Source organism: Vicia villosa, linkage group LG7, assembly GCF_029867415.1.
Source record: "Vicia villosa cultivar HV-30 ecotype Madison, WI linkage group LG7, Vvil1.0, whole genome shotgun sequence".
NCBI classification, from domain to species: domain Eukaryota; kingdom Viridiplantae; phylum Streptophyta; class Magnoliopsida; order Fabales; family Fabaceae; genus Vicia; species Vicia villosa.
The window spans coordinates 15,226,819-15,248,827 of record NC_081186.1 but is presented as its reverse complement, the minus strand read 5'-3'; the positions used below and the strand labels follow the sequence as shown (position 1 = coordinate 15,248,827).

The 22,009-nt window shown below is 35.6% G+C and overlaps 2 protein-coding genes across 2 annotated transcripts; both read left to right on the top strand.

Annotated features, from left to right (window-relative positions):
• The first annotated feature begins 440 nt into the window (after nt 1-440).
• LOC131620341 (3-deoxy-manno-octulosonate cytidylyltransferase, mitochondrial-like) lies at nt 441-8,136 on the top strand. The gene is made up of 8 exons (XM_058891387.1): nt 441-857; nt 4,902-4,947; nt 5,361-5,447; nt 5,524-5,648; nt 5,911-6,050; nt 6,193-6,244; nt 6,353-6,463; nt 7,724-8,136. The coding sequence occupies exons 1-8, from the start codon at nt 615-617 to the stop codon at nt 7,814-7,816; spliced, it is 897 nt and encodes a 298-aa protein (XP_058747370.1). The 5' UTR covers nt 441-614; the 3' UTR covers nt 7,817-8,136.
• A 7,036-nt stretch (nt 8,137-15,172) lies between these two features.
• LOC131618695 (uncharacterized) lies at nt 15,173-17,324 on the top strand. Its single transcript, XM_058889863.1, has 10 exons — nt 15,173-15,375; nt 15,464-15,554; nt 15,638-15,765; nt 15,844-15,934; nt 16,014-16,170; nt 16,276-16,433; nt 16,538-16,658; nt 16,785-16,910; nt 17,012-17,086; nt 17,160-17,324. Exons 1-10 carry the CDS (start codon nt 15,249-15,251, stop codon nt 17,322-17,324), a joined length of 1,239 nt encoding a protein of 412 aa, XP_058745846.1. The 5' UTR covers nt 15,173-15,248.
• Nucleotides 17,325-22,009: the final 4,685 nt, after the last annotated feature.

Below are 22,009 nucleotides of genomic sequence, written 5' to 3'. Positions count from 1 at the left end.
TTTTAGAGGGGGAGTACAAACCCGACGAAGTCATCAGAAGGATCCAGAGGCTTAGAACAAGGACCTATTCTATGATCGGAGAAAAGGAACGTTGGTGGGATGAAATGAAATTCGACATGGATTGCATTCAAATGATGCATGAATCAGATGACATTCTTTTAACCGTTGTAATTTCTTAGATCTCTTAGTTTTCTTAAATTTCTGTTGGAAATTTCGTTGTAATGCCGATTAATCAATGAATCAATGCATGAGTCTTTTATGGTTAAAAATGTTGCTGTTATGGTTTTCTGGATCTGGGCTGATTCCGTAGATGCTTCTAAGGAAATCTTCCGTAAGTGCATCTACGGAACAAAATAGCGTTAAACAAAAAAAGATACTATTGAAGATGCATCTACGGAAGCACCATGACCCTTTTGTCAATTTGGCGGTGTGCCTCTATGGGGTGGGTAAAGAAATCTTCTTACAAAACTGAGGCGCACTAACTAGAGTCTCTTTCCCGCCCGGCGTAGTAGATCTGAAGCGCTTCCGTAGAATGGATCTAACCTAGACAGATCTGAAGCTGTTATCTACTTTGCCACTGTCATTTGCTCTCCCTACAGACTCTTTCCCGTGCCATGGCAATTTGTTCGTCACCTTCATCTTCTTCCTCGTTTGCATCTTCCAATAACTCGAAGTCATGGATCATCCCTGGCATCATGGTTGGAGTTTCAATTGTAGCTGCTGCCGGTGCTCACGCTTACCTAAGTCGATTCTACAAATTCCGTAGCCGGGTCGTAGGTATCATACCCGCTCGATTTGCTTCCTCCCGCTTCTCTGGAAAGCCTCTCGTTCAAATTCTTGGCAAGCCTATGATCCAGGTACCTTCCTCTCTCTACAAAATTCTGTTTTCTTCTTGTGATTTGAACTCTTTCTTTTTCTATGACTGACAACACCCAACGATTTCATGGACAATAACCAAAATGACTGCTCACTTTTTTTAATCAACAGTCCTAATGTTATGCAGAATTTAAGGCCCAAAAGAATTAAGAAACAGTCTACCTTCCTTAAAGATTTCATATTAAATTCACATGGAGTACAGAGGCTGAAGTAGCCTTTACAGATCTCAAAAGGAAAATGACCGACATGCCGGTCTTAGCTCTACCTAACTTTACAAAACAATTCAACATTGATACAGATGCCTCTGGGGTTGCTATTGGTGCGGTGCTGTCACAGGAGGGTCATCCCATTGCTTTCTTCAGTAAGAAAATGTGCCCTCGAATGCAAGCAGCTTCGGTGTATGTTCGTGAAATGTTTGCCATCACGGAATCTGTAAAGAAATGGCGTCAGTACCTAATAGGCCACAAATTCCATATCTATACAGATCAGAAAAGTTTAAAGGATCTGCTATTACAGAGAATACAAACACCAGAACAACAGAGATGGACAGCAAAATTACAAGGTTTTGACTTTCAAATATCTTACAAACCTGGTAGAACAAATCTGGTGGCGGATGCACTCAGCAGAAAATACGAAAAAGAGGCCTCCTTATTGCTTGCTGTATCATCTCCATTTCCAGATCTCTTCACAACTCTCAAAAGGTTCTACAAATATGACATAGCAGGTCAGACTCTTCTCAAATTAGCATTACAGCCCAACACAGATTATTCACTATCACAAGAACTGTTGTATTACAAGAACAAGGTGTACATACCGGATCTGGGAGATCTGCGTTTGAGTATTTTGAAGGAACATCACACTACACCGGAAGGAGGACACTCTGGAGTCAAGGCCACATTAGCACGCATTGGAACTTCTTTCGGTTGGCCGGGTATGTACCTCGCAGTCAAGAATTTAGTTAAACACTGCTCAAGTTGTCAACACAATAAATATGATACACAAAAGAGAAAAGGACTACTACAGCCACTACCGGTTCCAGAAAGAGTGTGGGAAGATATAACTATGGATTTCATTACGAACTTACCGAGTTCTGCTGGCCATACAGTGATCTGGGTTCTTTGTGACCGTCTCAGTAAATTTGTCCACTTTATTTCCCTCCCTACACACTTTTCTGCTAAGGATTTGGCCATTCGTTTCACAGTAGAAATTTTTCGCCTTCATGGAATCCCCAGATCCATCGTGTCTGATCGCGATCCCATCTTTCTGAGCAAGTTTTGGAAACATTTTTTCAAACTTCAAGGGACACACCTGAAATACAGTACCTCTTATCACCCAGAAACAGATGGTCAAACAGAAGTAGTGAATCGGTCCTTAGAGACTTACCTTCGCTGTCTAGCGGGTGATCATCCTCACAAGTGGCACAAGTTCTTACATCTTGCTGAATACTGGTACAACACTTCATTTCATACAGCAATTCAAATGTCTCCTTTCAAAGCACTGTATGGCCGAGATCCCCCAAAGCTTCTGGACTATGTGACTGACTCAACCACAGAAGCCACGGTAAACCAGACCTTGCAGCAACAACAAGAAGTACTCACGGAGTTAAAGAAACATCTCAACAGAAGTAAAATCAGCATGGAAAAACAGGCAAACAAGAAACGACGGCCATTTACCTTCAAAGAGGGAGATCTGGTTCTGCTAAAACTCCAACCATACCGCCAAACTACAGTTGCAAAGCGAATCAGTCAGAAATTATCACAAAGGTATTATGGCCCTTACAAAGTAGTCAAATGCGTGGGAACAGTAGATTACCTCTTGGATCTGCCCTCATCATCCCGCATCCATCCTGTTGTTCACGTATCGTTGCTGAAACCGTATCATGAGGCAGACATGCATACGAAGACGGTGGATCCGGTGGCCTCTCGCGCCGGTACCTGCAGTTCACAAACACACTCAGCGTTAATCACCGGCGACAAGACCCCACAAGCATGTACCTGCCGCCGAACACCTCATACCGACTCACCTGCCACCGCACCGTCACGTCCGACTGTGTACAGAAGCAACTTCGTGAACAAACGGAGCGAGGGCGCTGTAGAAACGTGTACGAACACAGAGGAGAGGGAAGTCGTTTCAAGGAAAGATTTAGGTGTTTCTAACATTCAGAACTCAGAGCCATGCTTGGGAGGAAAGGAGAAAGTCACGGAAAAAAAAGGAAGAGTTTCAGAAAGCGGTGAGAGGGTTTCTACAGATTCTGAATCTAACATTGTACTTAAGACTCACTCCCTCAATAGAAGTACAAGTAACTTGAGCCAAGTTGACCAAAGTGCCCCTCTGCCTAACGTCTCTTTTGGAGTTCCCCAAGACAGAAAACGTGCGAAAGTAATTGCTAGCTGTTGTTCACGTGATCACACTGCCCAAGATTCAAATCTCTCTCCTAAGGACCAATCACAAGCAGATTTCCGGATTTCCCCTTATCCTATCCTCATCTCTTCACCGCCCAAATCCCACACGGAAGTGGTTAACAGCTGGCCACAGAAATTTTCGGTGCCAGCTCATGTGACTTCCAGCCCAATAGCTCTTGTGGACTCAACAAGCCCAACAGAAATTGGATCCAACTCGGTGCACCCTTCTTTGAACCTTGAGGACAAGGTTCCTTACGGGCCCGGGAGTAATGTTATGCAGAATTTAAGGCCCAAAAGAATTAAGAAACAGTCTACCTTCCTTAAAGATTTCATATTAAATTAAGGAGGTGCATTTAGAAGTATTTTTATTGCATTGTTGTTTTATTTATTTGGACTTTTGGCCCATGGCCCTTTAGAGGTAGAAAAACCCTACTATATAATGTATGCAGCCTCTAGTATGCAATCAAGAAGAAAAGTTGTTTTATTTTATTGTCTTTTAATGTACTCTTAGATCTAGGGTTTCCTACATTTATCTATCACCTAAGCAATAAGGTCAACTTTATGAGCTTGATCTTGATCACCCCAAATAAACTTCATATACTTCCTAATCTAGTTAACCCACTATTATCAAATAGTGGCCATGGTAGCACCATAGCGGATTGTAGTGACTGCTTTTTCACCAACTGCTATCGCCAATTTGTGAAGGATTACGGTACCATGGTGTTTTATGGTGGAAATAGTGCCTTAAAATAATGAAGCTTTCGCATCCTGTCTTGGTCCACCGTCTGTAATTGATAACACTGATTTCATCACGATAGGTCGATTTAGGAAACCAAGCCGATTAAATGACATATGAAGGGAGAGCTTGTATAACTTACTTAGCTAGAGCAACTCTCCCCAAGAATGATAAGATCATAGCCTTTCTAGTTGCCAAGCCTTTGATTTACATTATCAATAACGTACTTAAACGTTTGCTTGGATACCTTTTGATGTAGACTAAGTTCCTCAAGATATTTTCCAAAGTCACCCGACCACTTGACTCACATAGCATCACTCAATTGTTGTTTGGTGTGCCAACCTATATTCCTTGATGTTTACGAGTTGTTTTAAAAAGAATGGGGTTCAAAAAGTTGATGTTTGATCATTATATGTTAAAAGTGAGTTTGAAAGAACTGATTTTGTTTGGATGATAAAGTACTAGTACAAAGGATTTTATGGATCCTATCAGTAATCAATTTTTCTCTAAGGAAATGCTATAAATTGCCTCTTAGTGGGAAAAGGCATGGTCGTTGGTCTTTGTTTGGAGATGCTAGAAAGTATTGCTTACATCAAAATCAATTTTGCTGCAGACAATTTTGAAATCAAGCGATATATTACTGTAGTGGATTTTCATCAAATCCAATAAACTAAAATGAAATGATGTTTGGGGGCTTTGGAAATCTCAAACAAGCGCACACTAAATACTTGGCTTATACATTCTTAGTTTATTAGAAATTAGAAGTTGAAACATTCAGTATGACTTGTTGACATATTATTCTCAGCATTTTTTCTTTTCAAAAGTTGTTGTCTCTAATGATCAAACAATGACATGGTTTACTTACAACAATAAGCTGAATTTTACAGAGAACATGGGAAAGGGCAAAGCTGGCAGCTTCGTTGGATCATGTTGGTAGGTCTATCTATCTTCATGATCTTCCTCCAATCTCTAACTTTGATATATAACCTTGACTTGTAATAATCTCTGAACATGACACGTGGATACATGCCTCTATGAGAATCTAGGATCCATATACTATTTGTTGCACTTGGCCACAGAATTTTAATATGGAGAGTTTTGCTTCAAGAGTAAATCACTTTTTAATTTTTGTTTTCAAATGCATGTCCAACATCTGATGCTTCTGAGGGGCTTATTTGAACAGAGCAATTAAAAGTATACACACTCCCATGAGTAAACTGTTTGTATTTCATTTCAGCTTATACAGTTAAAATGTTTGTTCATGCATTGTATTTGCTTAGAGAACATGTGAATATCTATCTGGCTTACTTCTATGAGGTCTAATTGGTAGTTTTCTCTGGTTCTAGTTGTGGCAACTGATGATGATAAGATTGCTGACTGCTGTCGGAATTTCGGTGCAGATGTCATAATGACATCAGAGTCTTGCCGAAATGGTAAGCATATTAGTAGCATATTTCAACTATTGATTTCTTTTACCCGCATTGTTTCATACTTTGTTTTGCTCATTAGGTACTGAACGCTGCAGTGAAGCCCTGCAGAAGCTTGGGAAAAAATATGATATTGTTGTAAATATTCAAGGTGATGAGCCACTTATTGAACCTGAAATAATAGACGGTGTTGTCAAAGCATTGCAGGTACAATTTGATCAAAAAAGAATTATTCTTTTCATGCCACGAAAATGAAAGTTCTGTGAATTAATTATTATTTACTTTAAGCTTTAATCAATATGTGCACTTTAACTCTTCAAATAAATGGTGAATCCACTTTTCCAAATTGCTCAGTCAATGTTGCATCCGCTTATATTGAGGATCATTACATCCAAGAATCATAACTTAATGACCAAAAGAAAACATTATATTCTTCCACTAGTACTGTAATCTATCTTGCTCCTTACAGGCAGCGCCAGATGCTGTGTTCAGCACTGCAGTTACGGCTTTAAAGCCTGAAGATGCACTTGATCCAAACAGAGTGAAATGTGTGGTTAGTCATCGTGGTTATGCCATCTATTTTTCTCGAGGATTAATCCCATTCAATAAGTAAGCTAGAACTCATTGAAATTTCTGAATTTGAGTCTTAATTCTTCCGTCATTCACAAGACATCTTGTGAAATATTTGTAAATATTTTTTGTATTATATACATTTTGTAAAGCTGGATAAATATCTGCATATTTGCTACAGGTCAGGGAAAGTCAATCATGAGTTCCCTTATTTCCTTCATCTTGGGATTCAGGTACTAATGTTCAATTCCTTTAATTGCCGGGATGACAACCGTTGCTCAAAATTAGTCTGTTTCTTCAAGTTCCTTGTGAGTTAATATTTCTGTGTACTTATCTTCCAGAGTTATGATACAAAGTTTTTAAAGATATACTCAGATCTTGCACCTACTCCATTGCAACTTGAGGAGGACTTGGAGCAGCTAAAAGTTCTTGAGAATGGCTATAAGATGAAGGTATTAATTGGTTTCCATTCCTCTTAAAACGTTCAAGTTTTTACTTGATTATTTTCAAATTGACCTTATATAAAGTCCTTTCTTAATCTAATACCCTTCAAATCTTAGTAAAAAGTCTGGTTACCAACTTGCCATTAGACGTGGTTTCTCTAAAAACTAACTGAAGGCTAACTAATTTAAAATTCAGTCATATTTCTCACACTTATATAAATTTATGAAACTTGTGATTGTGAGTTACTGTGATGAAATAGAGTAAGAGTCATGAAGTTTCAAATAGTATTTGAGTTAGTATAGAATTAAAAACAAGAGGAAATTTGATAAAGAAATTGATGAAAAAGATGATAAGTCTTACAGATGATTAATTCAAGAAATTTGATAAGATCAAAACTTGGTCCAATCCAGAACTAAAGGAACAAAGCTCTCAAATTCACACAATGTGAGTTTGTTTAACAAAATTCAACTTGATTTTCTATTTTTTATTTGCTCCTTATTTACAAGTATAAGGACAACATGCTGATTTTAAAATAAAAGGAAAAAAATTCATTAATTAAAATCAAGTGTTTTGGGGTTAAATTGGACCATTTGATCCCTAACACATTTTATTACAACATAATTAAATAAAAATATTAAAATAGGGCATCAAGCCTCTTCATAGGTTTTGATTAAAATGACAAGTCTCGCCTATTTCTTCTCATTTGGTCCCTTGCTTTTATTAGTTTCATGAATTGAATTAGGACTCGTTGATTGTCCTAGCACGTGCCCTTTTCATATGACCTCCTAGACTTTGAATTATATTAGTTATGTCTTGGAGCTCATCACCAACCCAGACCCATCTGGCAGTTTCTTTGATATTTAATTAAATGCTTTATATAGCTTTTAGCTATGGATGAAAATTTTAGTGAATTAGATTTTTTATTATCACTGTCATGTTCTCCAAAGCTTGCACTACAGTAATCTTGAAATCCTTGTCAAGTAGAATACTTGGCCAATTATTGCTTCCTAAAACATTGTTTTGAGGTGTTGTTGGATGTGTTCTAGCCAATAGTAATGGAATTCCATATTTTCTGAGATAGGAATATGCATGAAAATGTGGCGGGGGAATCCCACAGTTCCCATTAAATTCGTTTTCATGAATGGCTTCTGATAAAAATTCATAAAGTAGTCTTTTATTGTAACCTTACCATTCATATCAATGTTGTATACTTGTTTTTATTTTAACTTTTAAAGGTTACTAGAGTTAATTTTTGTTATTTGTTGTAGGTAATAAAAGTTGACCATGAGGCCCATGGTGTTGACACTCCTGAAGATGTTGGAAAAATAGAAGCTCTTATGCGCGAGAGAAACTTGTCTTAAACATCAAGTTATAGCAGCGAAACTGAATGAAAATTAGCCATTATTATCAAGTCGTTCAGGAAAAAATAACTCTTCTGGTTGATTTTTATAGAGTCCGAGTGTGTTATACTTTCATTATAATGGAGTATAAGTGAGAATGAAACATTTATTTATACGTATAGGAAAAATAAAGGATGTTACAGATTTAAGGTAGCAGTAGTACTTGAGAACGAAAATTAAGATAAATATAATTAGTCTTTATTTATAATGATAATTTAATTTTATTGATTGTAATGAAATATTAATTTTAAGGGTTAAGTATGTTTTTGTTCTTATAAATATCTCGAATTTCATTTTTAGTCCTTATTAAAAAAGTGACATATTTTTGTTGGAAGTAATTCATATTCAGAAGCTGTTGTTAGAGTCAGAAGCTTATGAGGTGATTACTCAGAAGCACTGTTGCTCAGAAGCAGAAGCTTCTGATGTTGCGTGTGTTTTGGTTATGGAGTTTGTGTTTGTTATGCTTAACTATTAGGTTCTAGTTTATTTTGTTTACTTAGTTATTAAGTTTATTTTTGTTAGGGCCTACGTGGAACCCTAGTTTTATGTGTATAAATAGACTATTAGTAGTTGTTATTTAAACCTTATCATTCCAAAGTCTTTTGTAGTCGTCATTTATTGAGACTATAATATTTCCTTTTGCTTTCATTTCTTAAACCTTGTGCACTAACAATTGATATCTAGAGTTCCGGTTCAGATCCACGGGGAAACACCGGAAACACGAGTAAAACAGTGAAGCGTTGTGTGATTGATTTTGGTTCTTGTATTCGTGTTGAATCTTGAACAAAATCGGAATAGAATCACATATTCTGATTCTGAGGAACACTGTGTTGGTGAGATCTAAGTGACTTGCACAAGGTTAAAATGAGTGGAAGTAATTTGAATACAAAAATTCCGATTCTTGATGGAAAGAATTGGAATGTAGGTGGATGATTCAAATGTGTGTTTTGTTCGGTGCTTAAGATGTTCTTGAGCTTGTTACCGAAGGTTATGTTCCGGTTGGAGCAGATGCGACAGAGGAACAAACTGATGCGCAGAGAAATGCTTAGTGTGAACTGAAGAAGAAAGATCAGAAGGCGTTGTTCTACATCCATCAGTGTGTGGATGTGAACGTGTTTGAGAAAATCGCTAATTTGACGACGACGAAGGCTGCATGGGATACACTGGTTAGGTGTTACTGTGGTGACACATCAGTGAAGAAGGCGAAGCTTCAGTCCCTGAGAAAGTACTATGAGAATCTCAACATGAAGAACAACGAGAAGGTTTCGGAGTACATCTCCAGAGTGATTTTGATCACTAATGAGATAAAAGTTTGTGGAGAAACCCTTTCTGAACAAGTAATCATTGAGAAGATATTGAGGTCGCTTACTCCTCAATTTGATTACACTGTTGTAGCAACTGAACATTCTAAAGATCTGGACACCATGAGAATAGAAGAGTTGCAAAGCAGTCTAGAGGCGCAAGAGTTGCGTCTAACTGAAAGAACCTTTGAGAGGGAGGTTGAGCAGGCTCTGAAAGCTTCTTTTGTCAAGAAGGACCAGAAGTAGAAAAGACATGGTAGGTCTCAGAAGTCAGAAGTCTTCTATCCTGACGAGGAGAAACATCAAAAGGGAAAAGAGAAGTATGACAAGTGAATGGTTCAATGTTACTGTTGTAATAGGTTTGGTCACCTTGCTAAAGATTGTTGGTAAAACAAAGAAGAAGAAAAAATAGCCAGAGGAGATTCAAATGAGGAACCTGTGCTATTAATGGCTTATGAATCTGATGAGGAACCTGTGAGTTTGTTGTTTTCTGATTCTGAAGAGGAAGAAGATAACTCTGAATATTCTGAAGGAGTATTTTTATATGATTCAGAATCAGAAGATGAATTTGAAGATTCTGAAGAAGAGTCAGAATCTGAGGTTTCTGAAGATGGGTCAGAGTCAGAAGATGACTCTGAAGCTGAAGACAAGTCAGAATCCAAAGGTGATTTTGAGTCTGAAGGAGAATCAGAAGATGATTCATAATCTGAAGAAGATTCTGCTTCCGAAGATAAATCAGAACTTGAAGCTTCTGAAGATAAGTCAGAACTTGAAAGTTCTGAAGGTGAGTCAGACTCTGAAGGTGGCTCTGAGGAAGAAAAAGGAGACTCTGAAGATGAGTCAGCTGGTGAATCTGATTCTGATCCAGATTTTGACGATGGTCTAGAATCTGATGGTGATCATGCTTCTGGAAGGAAAACTATGAAGACGTAGGTTCTGGAGGACAAGCTTCTAGAGATGATCATGTTTCTGGTGGTAATCATGACTATGAAGGTGGACCCTCTGAAGGAGGAGCTTCTGAAGGTAGTCCAACCTCTGACGCCGATCATGATTCTGAAGTTGGAACTTCTGAAGGCGATCGAATTTTTGGTGGTGGTCAAGCATCTGATATTGTTCAGAGGCCACAAAGAATCAGACAAATACCAAGAAGGTTTGCAGATTTTGACATGTTGCAAGACACTAAAGTAGACTCTGACGGAGAAATTTTCAGTGTGCCGTGTTAGTAGACTCTGAACCCGTGGGTATTGAAGAGGCTCTCAAGAAGAAAGTATGGCTAAATGCCATGAAAGAAGAACTTAAGGCTAAAGAAAGAAACAAGATCTGGGAGTTAACTGAGCTTCCAAAGGAGAAGAAAGCCATCGGCGTCAGATGGGTTTTCAAGAAGAAATATGCTTTTTTGAATGGAGTTGCACACTGTAGAAACCAGAAGCAACATGCAGATGTTTTGACAAAGGATGTCAAGACTGAACACTTTATCCATTTGAGGGATAAAATTGGTGTTGTAGTTTTGATGAGCTGAATATGAATTAAGGGGTGGTGTTGGAAGTAATTCATATTCAGACGTTGTTGTTAGAGTCAGAAGCTTCTGAGGTGATTACTCAGAAGCAGAAGCTTCTAATGTTGCGTTCCAGAAGTGTGCTTAGGTTCTGGAGTTTGTGCTTGTTATGCTTAACTATTAGGTTCTAGTTTATTTTCTTTACTTAGTTATTAAGTTTACTTTTGTTAGGGCCTACGTGACAACCCTAGTTTTCTGTGTATAAATAGACTAGCAGTAGTTGTCATTTAAACCTAATCATTCCACAGCCTTTTGTAGCTGTCATTTACTGAGAATATAATATTCCTTTTGCTTTCATTTCTTAAACCTTGTGCATTCCCCACAAAATTATTATGCACGTAGCTTTAGTCCCTACTGTTAAACCGATGTGTATTTTTGAATGATTATTTTACAGACATGTTTAGAACGTTATAAAAAGTTCCTCGAAAAAAAAGGAACTCAAAATTTGATTTCTAAGTTGAGATTTGCATTACTTTTATGATTATCTTTTGAAATTTAAAAAATTCATATTTAATTCTCCTCATTTTAAAAAATTATATAATATGGTAAAGAAGTATTTTATAATATTCTAAACATGTAAGAAAAAAATTATTCAAAAATTTAAAATTTTAAGGATAATTAAATAGTTTTCAAAATTTTAAAAAATAGCATGGCTAAAACTGCATGCATACAATTTTTATAGGGACTAAAATATGTTATTTTTTAATAGGGATTAAAAATGAAATTTGAGATATTTATAAAGACAAAAAACATCCTTAACCCTAATTTTAATTATTGTTTAAGGAAGTTTCAATCATGTTATGAATACATGGTGACGTTTAGAGTGAGGGTGCAACTAAGTACCTCACCGGTAATACCATAAAATTATACTATTAGATTTAATCTATGGTTTAGATTTGACAAAAATTAAAATGAGAACATATAGATATTTTCTCACTCAATCTTATCTCTTGATCTTTCTACTTTCACGGTAACTTTTTTCTAATAACTTTCTTCATTTCAATGAAATTCAACCATATATGTATATATGCACTCAAGAATTCGTGTATATTTCCATCAAATTATGGCAATATGCAATCTTGGACTTCATGGATAAAGTCAATTTTTTGTTAAAAGATAGGAATCATGTTTCTGATAGATAGAAACCCTTCAATTTCCTCAAACACAACAATAATATTTTGCTCAAGAATTAATAAAAAACATGAACTTTTATGTTTGCAATTTCAACAAATTAAATGAACCAGATAGTCATAAATTTTTTTCGAATTTGAGGCTAAAGATGCAGTCCCAACAACCTTATTTTATTTTGCTGAAGAGTAGAACATGAAACCAACTATAGGGATAATTGAATTTAGACACATGTCCTAGGATCAATCTAGTCGCTAATGTAAGTTACCAAAAATATTCAGTTTGGAGGACTAGTGATTGTTTTACCAGAAATTACTGTAAACAGGTCCCCATTTGTTGCGTAAGCAGATGGACCATTTCATGACTACTTTCATCCATCTGTTGCCTCATGACTGCAACAGAATTTCTGGTGAAATTCAGAATTGCTTGGGACGAAAATACTAAACTAGTTGGATGCCCATATTGGTTTCCAAAGGGCTCGACACATGGTAAGGTGAAAATGCTGACGCCTAATTTTCAATAAATGTCGAATAACTATCGTATAATCCTTCCATCTTTGTTATTGGCATTCTTTACGGTCGTTCCCCACCAATCAAGGGAATGGTAAAACTAGGCATATATGGACTTGTAGTGTTGGTCATAGTTGGCTGTGAAGTCACCGGTTGACTCGTAGTTGCTGATGCATTGTGGGTTGGCAATGATGCAGCCACAGAGCACGAACTAACTTTAGATGCTTGTGAAGCACTGGTATTTCCTCCTGGGGGTTGTTCCCTGTTTGGATTTGGATTCCTTGGATTACCCATTTTTCTCCCACTTCTCAATCTCATCCACGAAATGGGACGAACTCAACACAAACGTGTCCCACCGGGTGTGCCAATTTGTTTCTCGTGAACAATCTCTAGCCTCTTATTAAAGGTTACTTGCAGGATCAGATACAAGAATCCTAGACTTAATGTTGAGTTTTCTATGTGAATTAGTGATCAAGAACGAACGATGTAAAGAAATGCAAAAGAGCAAGACAATTTCAAATAAGAAATAAAGTAAATAAGACAAAAGACTCAAAATGTAAAACTGGAAATGACTTTGAATTAAAATATTCGAAGCAAATATACATTGCAAACAGTGAAACTCATTTTTCTCTTAGATGCAGATACTTTGAGTGTAATGTTTCAATGTAGTAAATTTGAGACTCTAAACTGAATACAATAATTTGCTTAAATTAATAAAACATAAAAGTAACCGTCGACGTTTACTAATATCCCACGTTGGGAATTCGTGTGAAGCTCTTCTCCAAACTACCCCCACGTTCTACTTCATGACTCGTCGTTTGAAAACTCCTCTTGCCTCCATTTTATCTAAACCTGTTGACGGTCGAATTGAATTCCCCAGGTGTCGTCTTAGTCGCTGGCGCTTTGGTAGTGCATCGCCAGTTCCGTCAACAGCCCCTCACTTTTCTCACATAATGGGCCTTTTTGATGAAAAACACCCTCTCCGCTCAGGCTAGCTTACTTCTTGAGGCCCATAGCCTCCTAGTCGAAAATTACTTGTCAATAGTCATATCAGTATATAATTATTGAATACCGACAGTGCATACATTTTTTCTATATTTATTTGTTAAAGGTAAAAAATTATATATTTTTAAAATAAATTATAGCTAAAATATAATGAAATAGTGTTATTGATGAAAGTCTTGTAATAAATTTTGTTTGAGAGTTGAATATTAGAAGACTGAATTTATATTTATAAAAAACTAGATTTATGGCCCGTGCTTGGGTTTAATTAGAATTTTTATATTAATAATTTATATATATATATATATATATATATATATATATATATATATATATATATATATATATATATATATATATATATGAGAGTTTTTATATTTACATTAACTAGACTGAATTTCTATATTATATATTTAAACATATTTTAAAGTTATATTAAATATAAAAAAATTTAAAAATATGAGAATTTCTAATAATTTATATATAATAAAATTTCAATTATGTTATTTAAATTTGAAAGATTTGTCATATTTACGTGAATAATGCAATATTATAAAAATTTATTATATTAAATTATTTAAAGATAATATTTGTGATTCATAATTAAATTCATAATACATATAAGAGTAGATCAATCTAAATTTCTATTATTCTTTTAGTGTTTAGTCTATAATATAAAAAAATCTAAGAAATTTTTTATTCAATGTCAAGTCCAAAAAATGGTTTAAACCATATATTCTATAGATATATATTTTTTTAAATCATATTATATTTTACCGTATTGATTTTTTATTCGATGTTACTATGTTAATCAAGTAACTTCGTTCATATTTTCATGATTTTTTGTTTGTTTATTGTAGTGGAAGAGGTATGTTTTGACATGACTAATGGATTGTTTATTTCATGGGGTATGGAAAATAATTATTTATTATGGGTTAATCATTTCAATAAATTAATTATTTTCACTTCGCTAATTAAATTAAAGAAAAAATGATTTTGAAAATTAAAATGAAACTTTAAAGTTTTTTTATTAATTTAAGTTATTAATATTTTAGGGAAGCTTTTTTATTTTTTTATATTAAATAGTGAGATTTTGATTCTTAAATTTAATTTTATTATAAAAAGAATTTGTAGATTAGTTTATTAGTTTGTTAGAATATTTAAGAATATGTTAAATCTATAATATAAGAAAGTTCTATCTTTTTGAACTTTCTATGTGGTGCTGCCAAGTGGCTTAGTCTTAGAGCAGAATTTGTTTCTTCTTGATGCGCCATGTGTAATTTTGATGATTAATGAAGGTATGTTGTTCCATATTCCACCATTGATGTCTCATATAATTGGCATTAAGTTCGGTTTGTCCATGCAGCTTCTATGCTCCATTATTATGTGTTACAAGCAGAACTTAATGAGGACTTTATATGCTTCTTTCCATTTAGCTTCAGCATCGGTTATGGTTATGTAATGAAGAGTGGAATGAAGAGTTTGTAACTCCTACATGGTTTTGTTATTTATAGTATTGGTTGGCTACACTTTTCTGCAGTATCATACCAGTGTTCAATATGGCAAGACCATTAGCAAAAATATGTGACATCAATGACAACAAAGAACTTTGGAAAGTTTCTGTTTGTGTGCACCACAAATGGACAGTTGTTTCGAACAAGAGGGAGCATTTTGAGATGATTTTTGTTGATGTATCGGTAATGAAGTGAATTGTTTGGTTGTTTTTTCATATATTGTTTTTGGTTTGTTGTATGTTTGATTTTAATGTTTTTTCCAGGGTGGTGACATACATGTTGTTGTTCCTGCACCGCATGTATCTCTTTTTTCTGAAAAAATGGTCTTGGATCATAGTTACACTGTTTCCAATTTTAAGGTTCAGACCTTCGTCTCATAAGTTTATGTTGAAGTTTACTGCTGGCACTACGGTTACGGATGATAACAACGCTGAAATACCTCCAAAGCCGTTGGTGTTTACTAAATTTACTAATATAATAAACGGCAACTTTAACAAGGATGTGCTAATAGGTAGAATATTTTATCTCTATTCTGTTTTACTGGATTTGTTTTTTATGTGTTGTTTCATTTTAAGGTTTTTTGGCTGTATGTGTTTTAGATGTCATTGGTATGGTGGAAAGTATTGGGTATTCACAGACCACATCAGGTGCCCGGAAGCAGCAGATTAACATGATGCTGCGTGACGGGGGGTTTGTATTCATATTTATTGTATAATTTATCGAACATATCTTATGTGACTATGTAGATGACATGGTTTGTATTATTTCTTCAGTGAGAATACTATCAATTGCACGCTTTGGGAATCCTATGCTGAACAATTCATGAAGTTCAAGCAGGAGCGCGGAGATGATTCTGGTCCTATTTTTGTCATGATTCAATATGCTAAAGTCAAGGAACAGGGTTAGTAATTGATCAAGTTTGGTGTTAGATATCCTTGTATTTTGATACAAATGGTTATGTAACATTCTATTTGAATAGGTAAGTTTCCACTGTCCGTGACAAACACGTTTAATGTTACCGTCCTTGGTCTGAATACTGATTTGCTGCCGATGAAAGAGTTTATAGAAAGGTATGCTCCCTAGATTTGCTCTTGTGTGGTTTTAATTTTTATGCAATGTGATTGTTACATTACTGTCTTCCTTTGATAGTTTTCCGAAGGATTCCATGATTACGTTGTCTGGCCAGGAGGGTTCCAATTCACAGCTTTCAGCACAGAACTCTGAAAATCAACAGATGACTCCTGTACCGAAATTGCTTTCAAAGGCTGTTGTAATGCCTATTGGGGATATTATAAAACTTAGAACTGTATGTTTGGAAGTTGTTGGCCATTTATTCTGATTTAGTATATATTTCCATTTTTCCGTTGCATTTGACTGTGTATCGTATTATCTTTTGGTTCCATAATTGCAGATTACATTTTGTGCGACTGTTGGAGAAACTAAAATGCTAGTTGCCTCTCCGTATGGCTGGTATTATCGTGGTTGTCATGCTTGCTCATGTATTGCGCGTGGTGACAGAGCTCCGTTTGAGTGTGAGGCTGGACATTTCACTGAGGCAGAGATTTTTAGGTTAACATCCTTGTCACATGTTTTATGTTATTTCATTTATATGTGTGATTGTCAAGGTACTGAACATGACCTTTTTGAGTTCTCTATGTATACTGCGAATGTAGGTATAAGATTGAGATTGAGGTTACTCATGCCGGGAATAGTTGTAACTTTCTATTTTGGGACCGAGAGTGTGAGTTACTTTTAGGATTGTCTGCTTCTCAGCTGCGTCATACAATGATTAAGGTATTTCCGTTTACATACCGTTGGAAAAACATAGACAATTATGCCAGAGTTAACTGATCTTTGTCTTGCAATCTCCTACAAGCTGGCATTCATGATCCCTTGGAATTCCCACTGGCATTGGATCAGATGTTGGATTGCAAGATGGCTTTCAAAGTTAAGTGGCAACCACGTTGGAAGAATGCCTATGTCGTTATGCTATTGAAGAATGACCCTTTTGTGAAAGAGCTTGCTGATCAGTTTCACACAGATGAGGTATTTGAATTTAATCTTTGCATGTGTTATGCAACTTAAAATCATTGTAAACTGACTTTGCGCATATTATGATTTTGTACTATGTTTCGAATGATTTGTAGATGAAACAACCTGTTGTCGAAGCAATGACCACTGTTCGATCCGAACCTAATTTTGTCGTCGTAAGGACGTTTACTGTACTGAAATGTACTCCACTTTTAATGTACTGTTGAATATTAATTGTGTGATGTTTGTTCACTTATGTAACAGGATCTTGATGTGAGTTCAACGCACAGCACAGATCCACTTACTCCTACTGGAAAAAGACACTTTCCAGGCGCATCAAGCGAGTCAACAACCTCGGATGCCACGTGTGATGGAGAACTTTCATCAAACAAGTTAAAGAAAATTATAAAAATAGAGAAGATAGATTAGTAGTTCCTGCATAATTTTAAGTATGTTTGGGTGTGTTTTTGTTTTATGGTGTGGACATGTTTTATTTCCTTTCCACTTTATTTGTTTTTTGTTTGTATTGCCACATAAACAAATCAGACTTGTAAGTCTGTTTCTTTTAGTTTGGTAACAACTATGTAATTTAATTTCTGTTATCTTAATATAAGACTTTTCTGTTTATCCTAAATCATCTATTCAACTACTATGATATACTTTGTTTTTTACTCATCTCCAATATCCAAACTAGCATGACATGCTATTGTAAAAACATATTGTCACAACTAATAACAACCACAATTTGCAATATTGGTTACGACTACATGGGTAAAAGACACATAAACCTTATTCAAGAGTTACTCACGTGAAAATGAACTTGCATTTTTACTGAGAAGTCCACACAACTAGCATGCACCGACCAAATGCTCCGTTGAATGTCATAAACGTATTAAAAAGTTCCTAACATGAAATTGAACTTGCAATTATGCTGAGAAATCAACACACCTAACATGCCCCGGCGAAATGCTCCGTTGAATGTTATAAATAATCAAAATTAATTTAGCTGCGCATATGACATTGTATGTATTCTCTTCAAATTGTTGACATTTATCTAAGCACCTGTTGCAATTGGATTGAATGGGATCACCTACTGAGTTAAATAAAGGTACACATGAGAGTTAGAAATATGTTAATGTCCATTCATGTTCTCATTAATAAGGACTGTTATAATCGGTAATATAAAGATTGTACATAACGTTTTGAAATTATAATGACAAGACCTTCCATTTGCATTGTATAAAGTATATAGCAGATAATGCTTCACTTATTGCCTCATCCCAATAAACTTTCCAACATACCCCATTAATATTATATCTGTTTGTTTCATAACAGCTGTTATCACTTGAGTAATGTGAATCCATACAATTTTATATTGTAGAATTCATACAGTGTAATATTGTAATTGGAATTGATCTATATAATTAGTCCACTCATATTCTTCTTAGAACTACTTACTGGCATCGTAGCTATCTTTCGGAAATATGCTAGAAACTAATGAACAAACCAGTCATACTAACTCTTCTATTGCTAGACAAAGTAGAAGACTTAGAATGAAAGAGAAGAGAGATGCACAATGCAGTGAATCAGATCATTCTCGAAACTTGGTAGATAAAACTGATGTAAGTGATGCAAGGAAGAAAAGAAGGCTGATATTGCAAAATAAGAAATCATCATGTGGTCATCCCACCAGTGCCCCCTCCCCAAGTACAATCTCCCCAGTTTCTATTCCAAATGTAGAAGATAGAGCTCATTCAATTGATGCTCGCAAGAAAAGAAGGCTTATATTAGAGAATAGAAAGTTTTCTATCATACAACCTGAAACACAGTATTCCCAAGTGCCACTGTCTAACTCCGAGGATGAATGCAGCTCATCCAATACTTCAGACTCTGAAGATGATATGGAACAAGCACCGTTAGAAGATTCAAATTTACAAGGTAATGTTACAAAGACTAAACATTTCAACGGCATATCAAATTTTTAGATCACAAATGACACTATGATAATTTCTAAATCTGCAGAATATTCTGATATAGGGGATCAAATATGGGAATGTACATATTGTCATGCACACATGTGGCTTCAAGAACGTGCCAGTAAAACCAAAAAGGGACATGTTCCCACATTCCATCGCTGTTGTCGCGGTGGTAAAATTGTTGTACCTTTACTTGAAGAGGCACCCCCACTGTTGAGACATCTGCTGTTTAACAAAACATCTACCGAGACCAAAAATTATCGAAATAATATTCGAACATACAACTCAATGTTTTCGTTTACTTCTCCTGGAATGAAATTTGACACCACATATTCAAAGAAAGGAGGACCACCAACTTTGAGACTGCACGGTCAAACCTGTCATCGAATAGGTACTCTACTACTAGAAAATGGAGACCGTCCGCAATATGCTCAGCTATATATTTATGTCACAGATAATGAAGTTACTAATAGAATGAAGTGTTTCAGGTATTTCTAATATTCCACAAATAGTTAAGGTCTTCGTGATTGTCGCGGGGAAAAATCGTTCGTCCTTTTTTCGGGATGAGACACCTGATGCCTTCTTTGGGCTCGAGTGCTCAAAAAATGATTTTTCTTTTGTACGGACCAAACTTTTTATTGTTTCCAAAGGAGGAAAAGGGAAAAAGCTGCAATAACCTAAAAAAACAGGTGCAAAGCCCAAAACTAAAAGCAATGCACAAGTGGGGGAGAGATTCCGGGTAAGAGGGTTGGTTATACGAAGGGAAGGTATTAGCACCCAACGTATCTATAGTACTCTATAGGTTTCTTTGTTTTGTTTATTCCATTCTTGTTATGGTGGAGGTTCTTGTGAAATAGGTGGGACCTAAGGTGTTTGTTTGATTATGCTCGCAAAGATCATCGCGATCCTCTGCATACATATCCCCTAGAGGGAATCAGAGCATCTGTAGCTCGGGGTCTACGGGTGCTAAGGTTTGAGTGGTTTTTTTGTTTTGTTTTGCTCGCCAAGGAGTAAGACCTTGTGCCTACGTATTCTCAAAGGGATGTTGAGAAAGTCAGAGCAATCGTAGTTCCCACTTATGCTAGTGGAAGCAAAGGAAAAGAGACAAATGTCATCTAAATGTTCGATGTATCTAATCTATATCATCACATACATCTGTTTGATTTTTGTTTGAAAATCTTTTCATTATAAGCCCTGGGCTGTGCCACTTATGGCGCTTAGAATGATAAAGATGTTTTTGTTGTTTAACCAGCCTTGTGGCAAAAACTTTCAATGAAGTCAGCCTTGTGACAAAAAGTTTTGATTAATCAGCCAGCCTTGTGGCAAAAGTTTCAATGAAGTCAGCCTTGTGACAAAAACTTTGATTAATCATCCAGTACGGTGGTAAAACAGTTTGATTGATTAGCCAGCCTTGTGGCAAAAAAGTTTGATTGATTGATTGATTGATTGTTTGTGATGATATAAAAGAGATACTCCTATCATAGAGATGAAAAATGTCTAATCTCCTAGGGTATTTTGATTTGGATATTGGGGATGCTTATAAGAAGCCCGTGGGTCCTTGTACGAAGCCCAAGAGGAGGCTATCCGAGGGTCCTTGCATTGTAAGCCTAAGAGGAGGCTATGGGAGGGACAATCCAGGGTCCTTGCATTGTAAGCCCAAGAGGAGGCTATGGGAGGGACACTCGTTTGTACAAAGCCCAAGGGGAGGCATGGTATAGTTGGTTTGAGCTCTTAGAGCGATTTCACCGGGAAACCATACTCTATGTCCTAACCTAAACTAGGGAGATTCTTTGCACGAAGCCCAATAGGAGGCTATGGGGAACCTAGTGTTGTACTAAGTTGAACAAGCATATATAACACAATCACAAGTATGAACAAGTACGAACAAATATGAACAAGTACATGAACAAACATGAACAGTTATATGAACAGTTATATATGACAAAGTGTGTGTTTATAATGGAGTTTATGAAGGAAATATACCTGTGAGCATGATCCATTTGTATACACGGGGCTCGGGACTTATACTCGAGGAGAGGTCCACTTGAATTTATTCAAAGCTATGTAAACAGGTATTTACAAAAGGGCTTGGGACTTATACCTACATGGAGGCCCATGGTATTTTTGGGAAGATTTAAAGAAAACCTTCATTTTTTGATTAGTTATTCAAGGTTAAAAACAAATTGATTGAGATATGTACAAAAGGCGTACAATGAAATACCTAATTTCATGTACTGGAATGGGTATGTACAAAAGGGGCTTGGGACTTATACCTACGTGGAGGCCCGTGGTATATTTGAAAAGTTTTGTTTCTTTGAAGTTTTGTTGTTTTGAAAATGATTTGAAAATGATTTGAAAATTGTTTTATTTTGAAGAAGTTTTATTGTTTTGAAAACTGTACAAAAAGAAAAGAAATGGGACTTACACTCTCTAATATTCGAGAGGCCCCACTGTTTTGAAAAACAATGAGTTGCATGATTTGAAAGTGAATTGATTACTGTTGTGAAAACAGTTGATTGAGTTTTAGGCTTACCTCGAAGAATGAGAAAATTGGATTTCTGAGTTTGAGGTGTTACCGTGATCTTCAAGTGATGTGCTTGGAATAAATTAGGATCTCAACAGATATTAAGAATCCACACCAGCAGAAAAGAAACGTCGAATAAGCTCACAGCTTTCAGCAATTCCATGATCATCCAGTAATTGTTTATGGAATTCTACAGCAAATGGAAGACCAAACAAACAGACAAATCCAAAAGACAACAGAGAAATAATCTCGAAGTCTTGGATGAAGTTAGAAAATTCAAGTAATATGTGCAACAGTAATCAATTAGAAATATAAATGATTAACTACACAAAATAATATGAAAATATCAAATTCAAATAAAAATTAATTCTAAAAGAAGATATTTTTGTGGTTTTTTCCATGAGAAGATAAAATAATTAGAAACACAAACTTAAATATGCATCTAATATATTTTTTTGTTGTTTTAATAAGAATTTATAAAAAACATACTTATGAACATATGAAAATATTAAAAAATATATTTTTTTGTCATTTTTAATAAGGATTTAGAAGATAAAACTATATCCTATATTAAAATAAAATATTAAGTCTTTTTTCTATGAAAATAAAAAGAA

Bases quoted from the DNA above. Each gene is read 5' to 3' on its own strand.
- LOC131620341 (XM_058891387.1), top strand. From the start codon at position 615: ATGGCAATTTGTTCGTCACCTTCATCTTCTTCCTCGTTTGCATCTTCC. The intron at 5,448-5,523 runs GTAAGCATATTA...TTTGCTCATTAG, and splicing joins ATCAGAGTCTTGCCGAAATG to GTACTGAACGCTGCAGTGAA. The intron at 6,245-6,352 runs GTACTAATGTTC...CTTATCTTCCAG, and splicing joins TCCTTCATCTTGGGATTCAG to AGTTATGATACAAAGTTTTT.
- LOC131618695 (XM_058889863.1), top strand. From the start codon at position 15,249: ATGTTGAAGTTTACTGCTGGCACTACGGTTACGGATGATAACAACGCT. The intron at 15,766-15,843 runs GTTAGTAATTGA...CTATTTGAATAG, and splicing joins TGCTAAAGTCAAGGAACAGG to GTAAGTTTCCACTGTCCGTG. The intron at 16,171-16,275 runs GTATGTTTGGAA...CCATAATTGCAG, and splicing joins ATATTATAAAACTTAGAACT to ATTACATTTTGTGCGACTGT.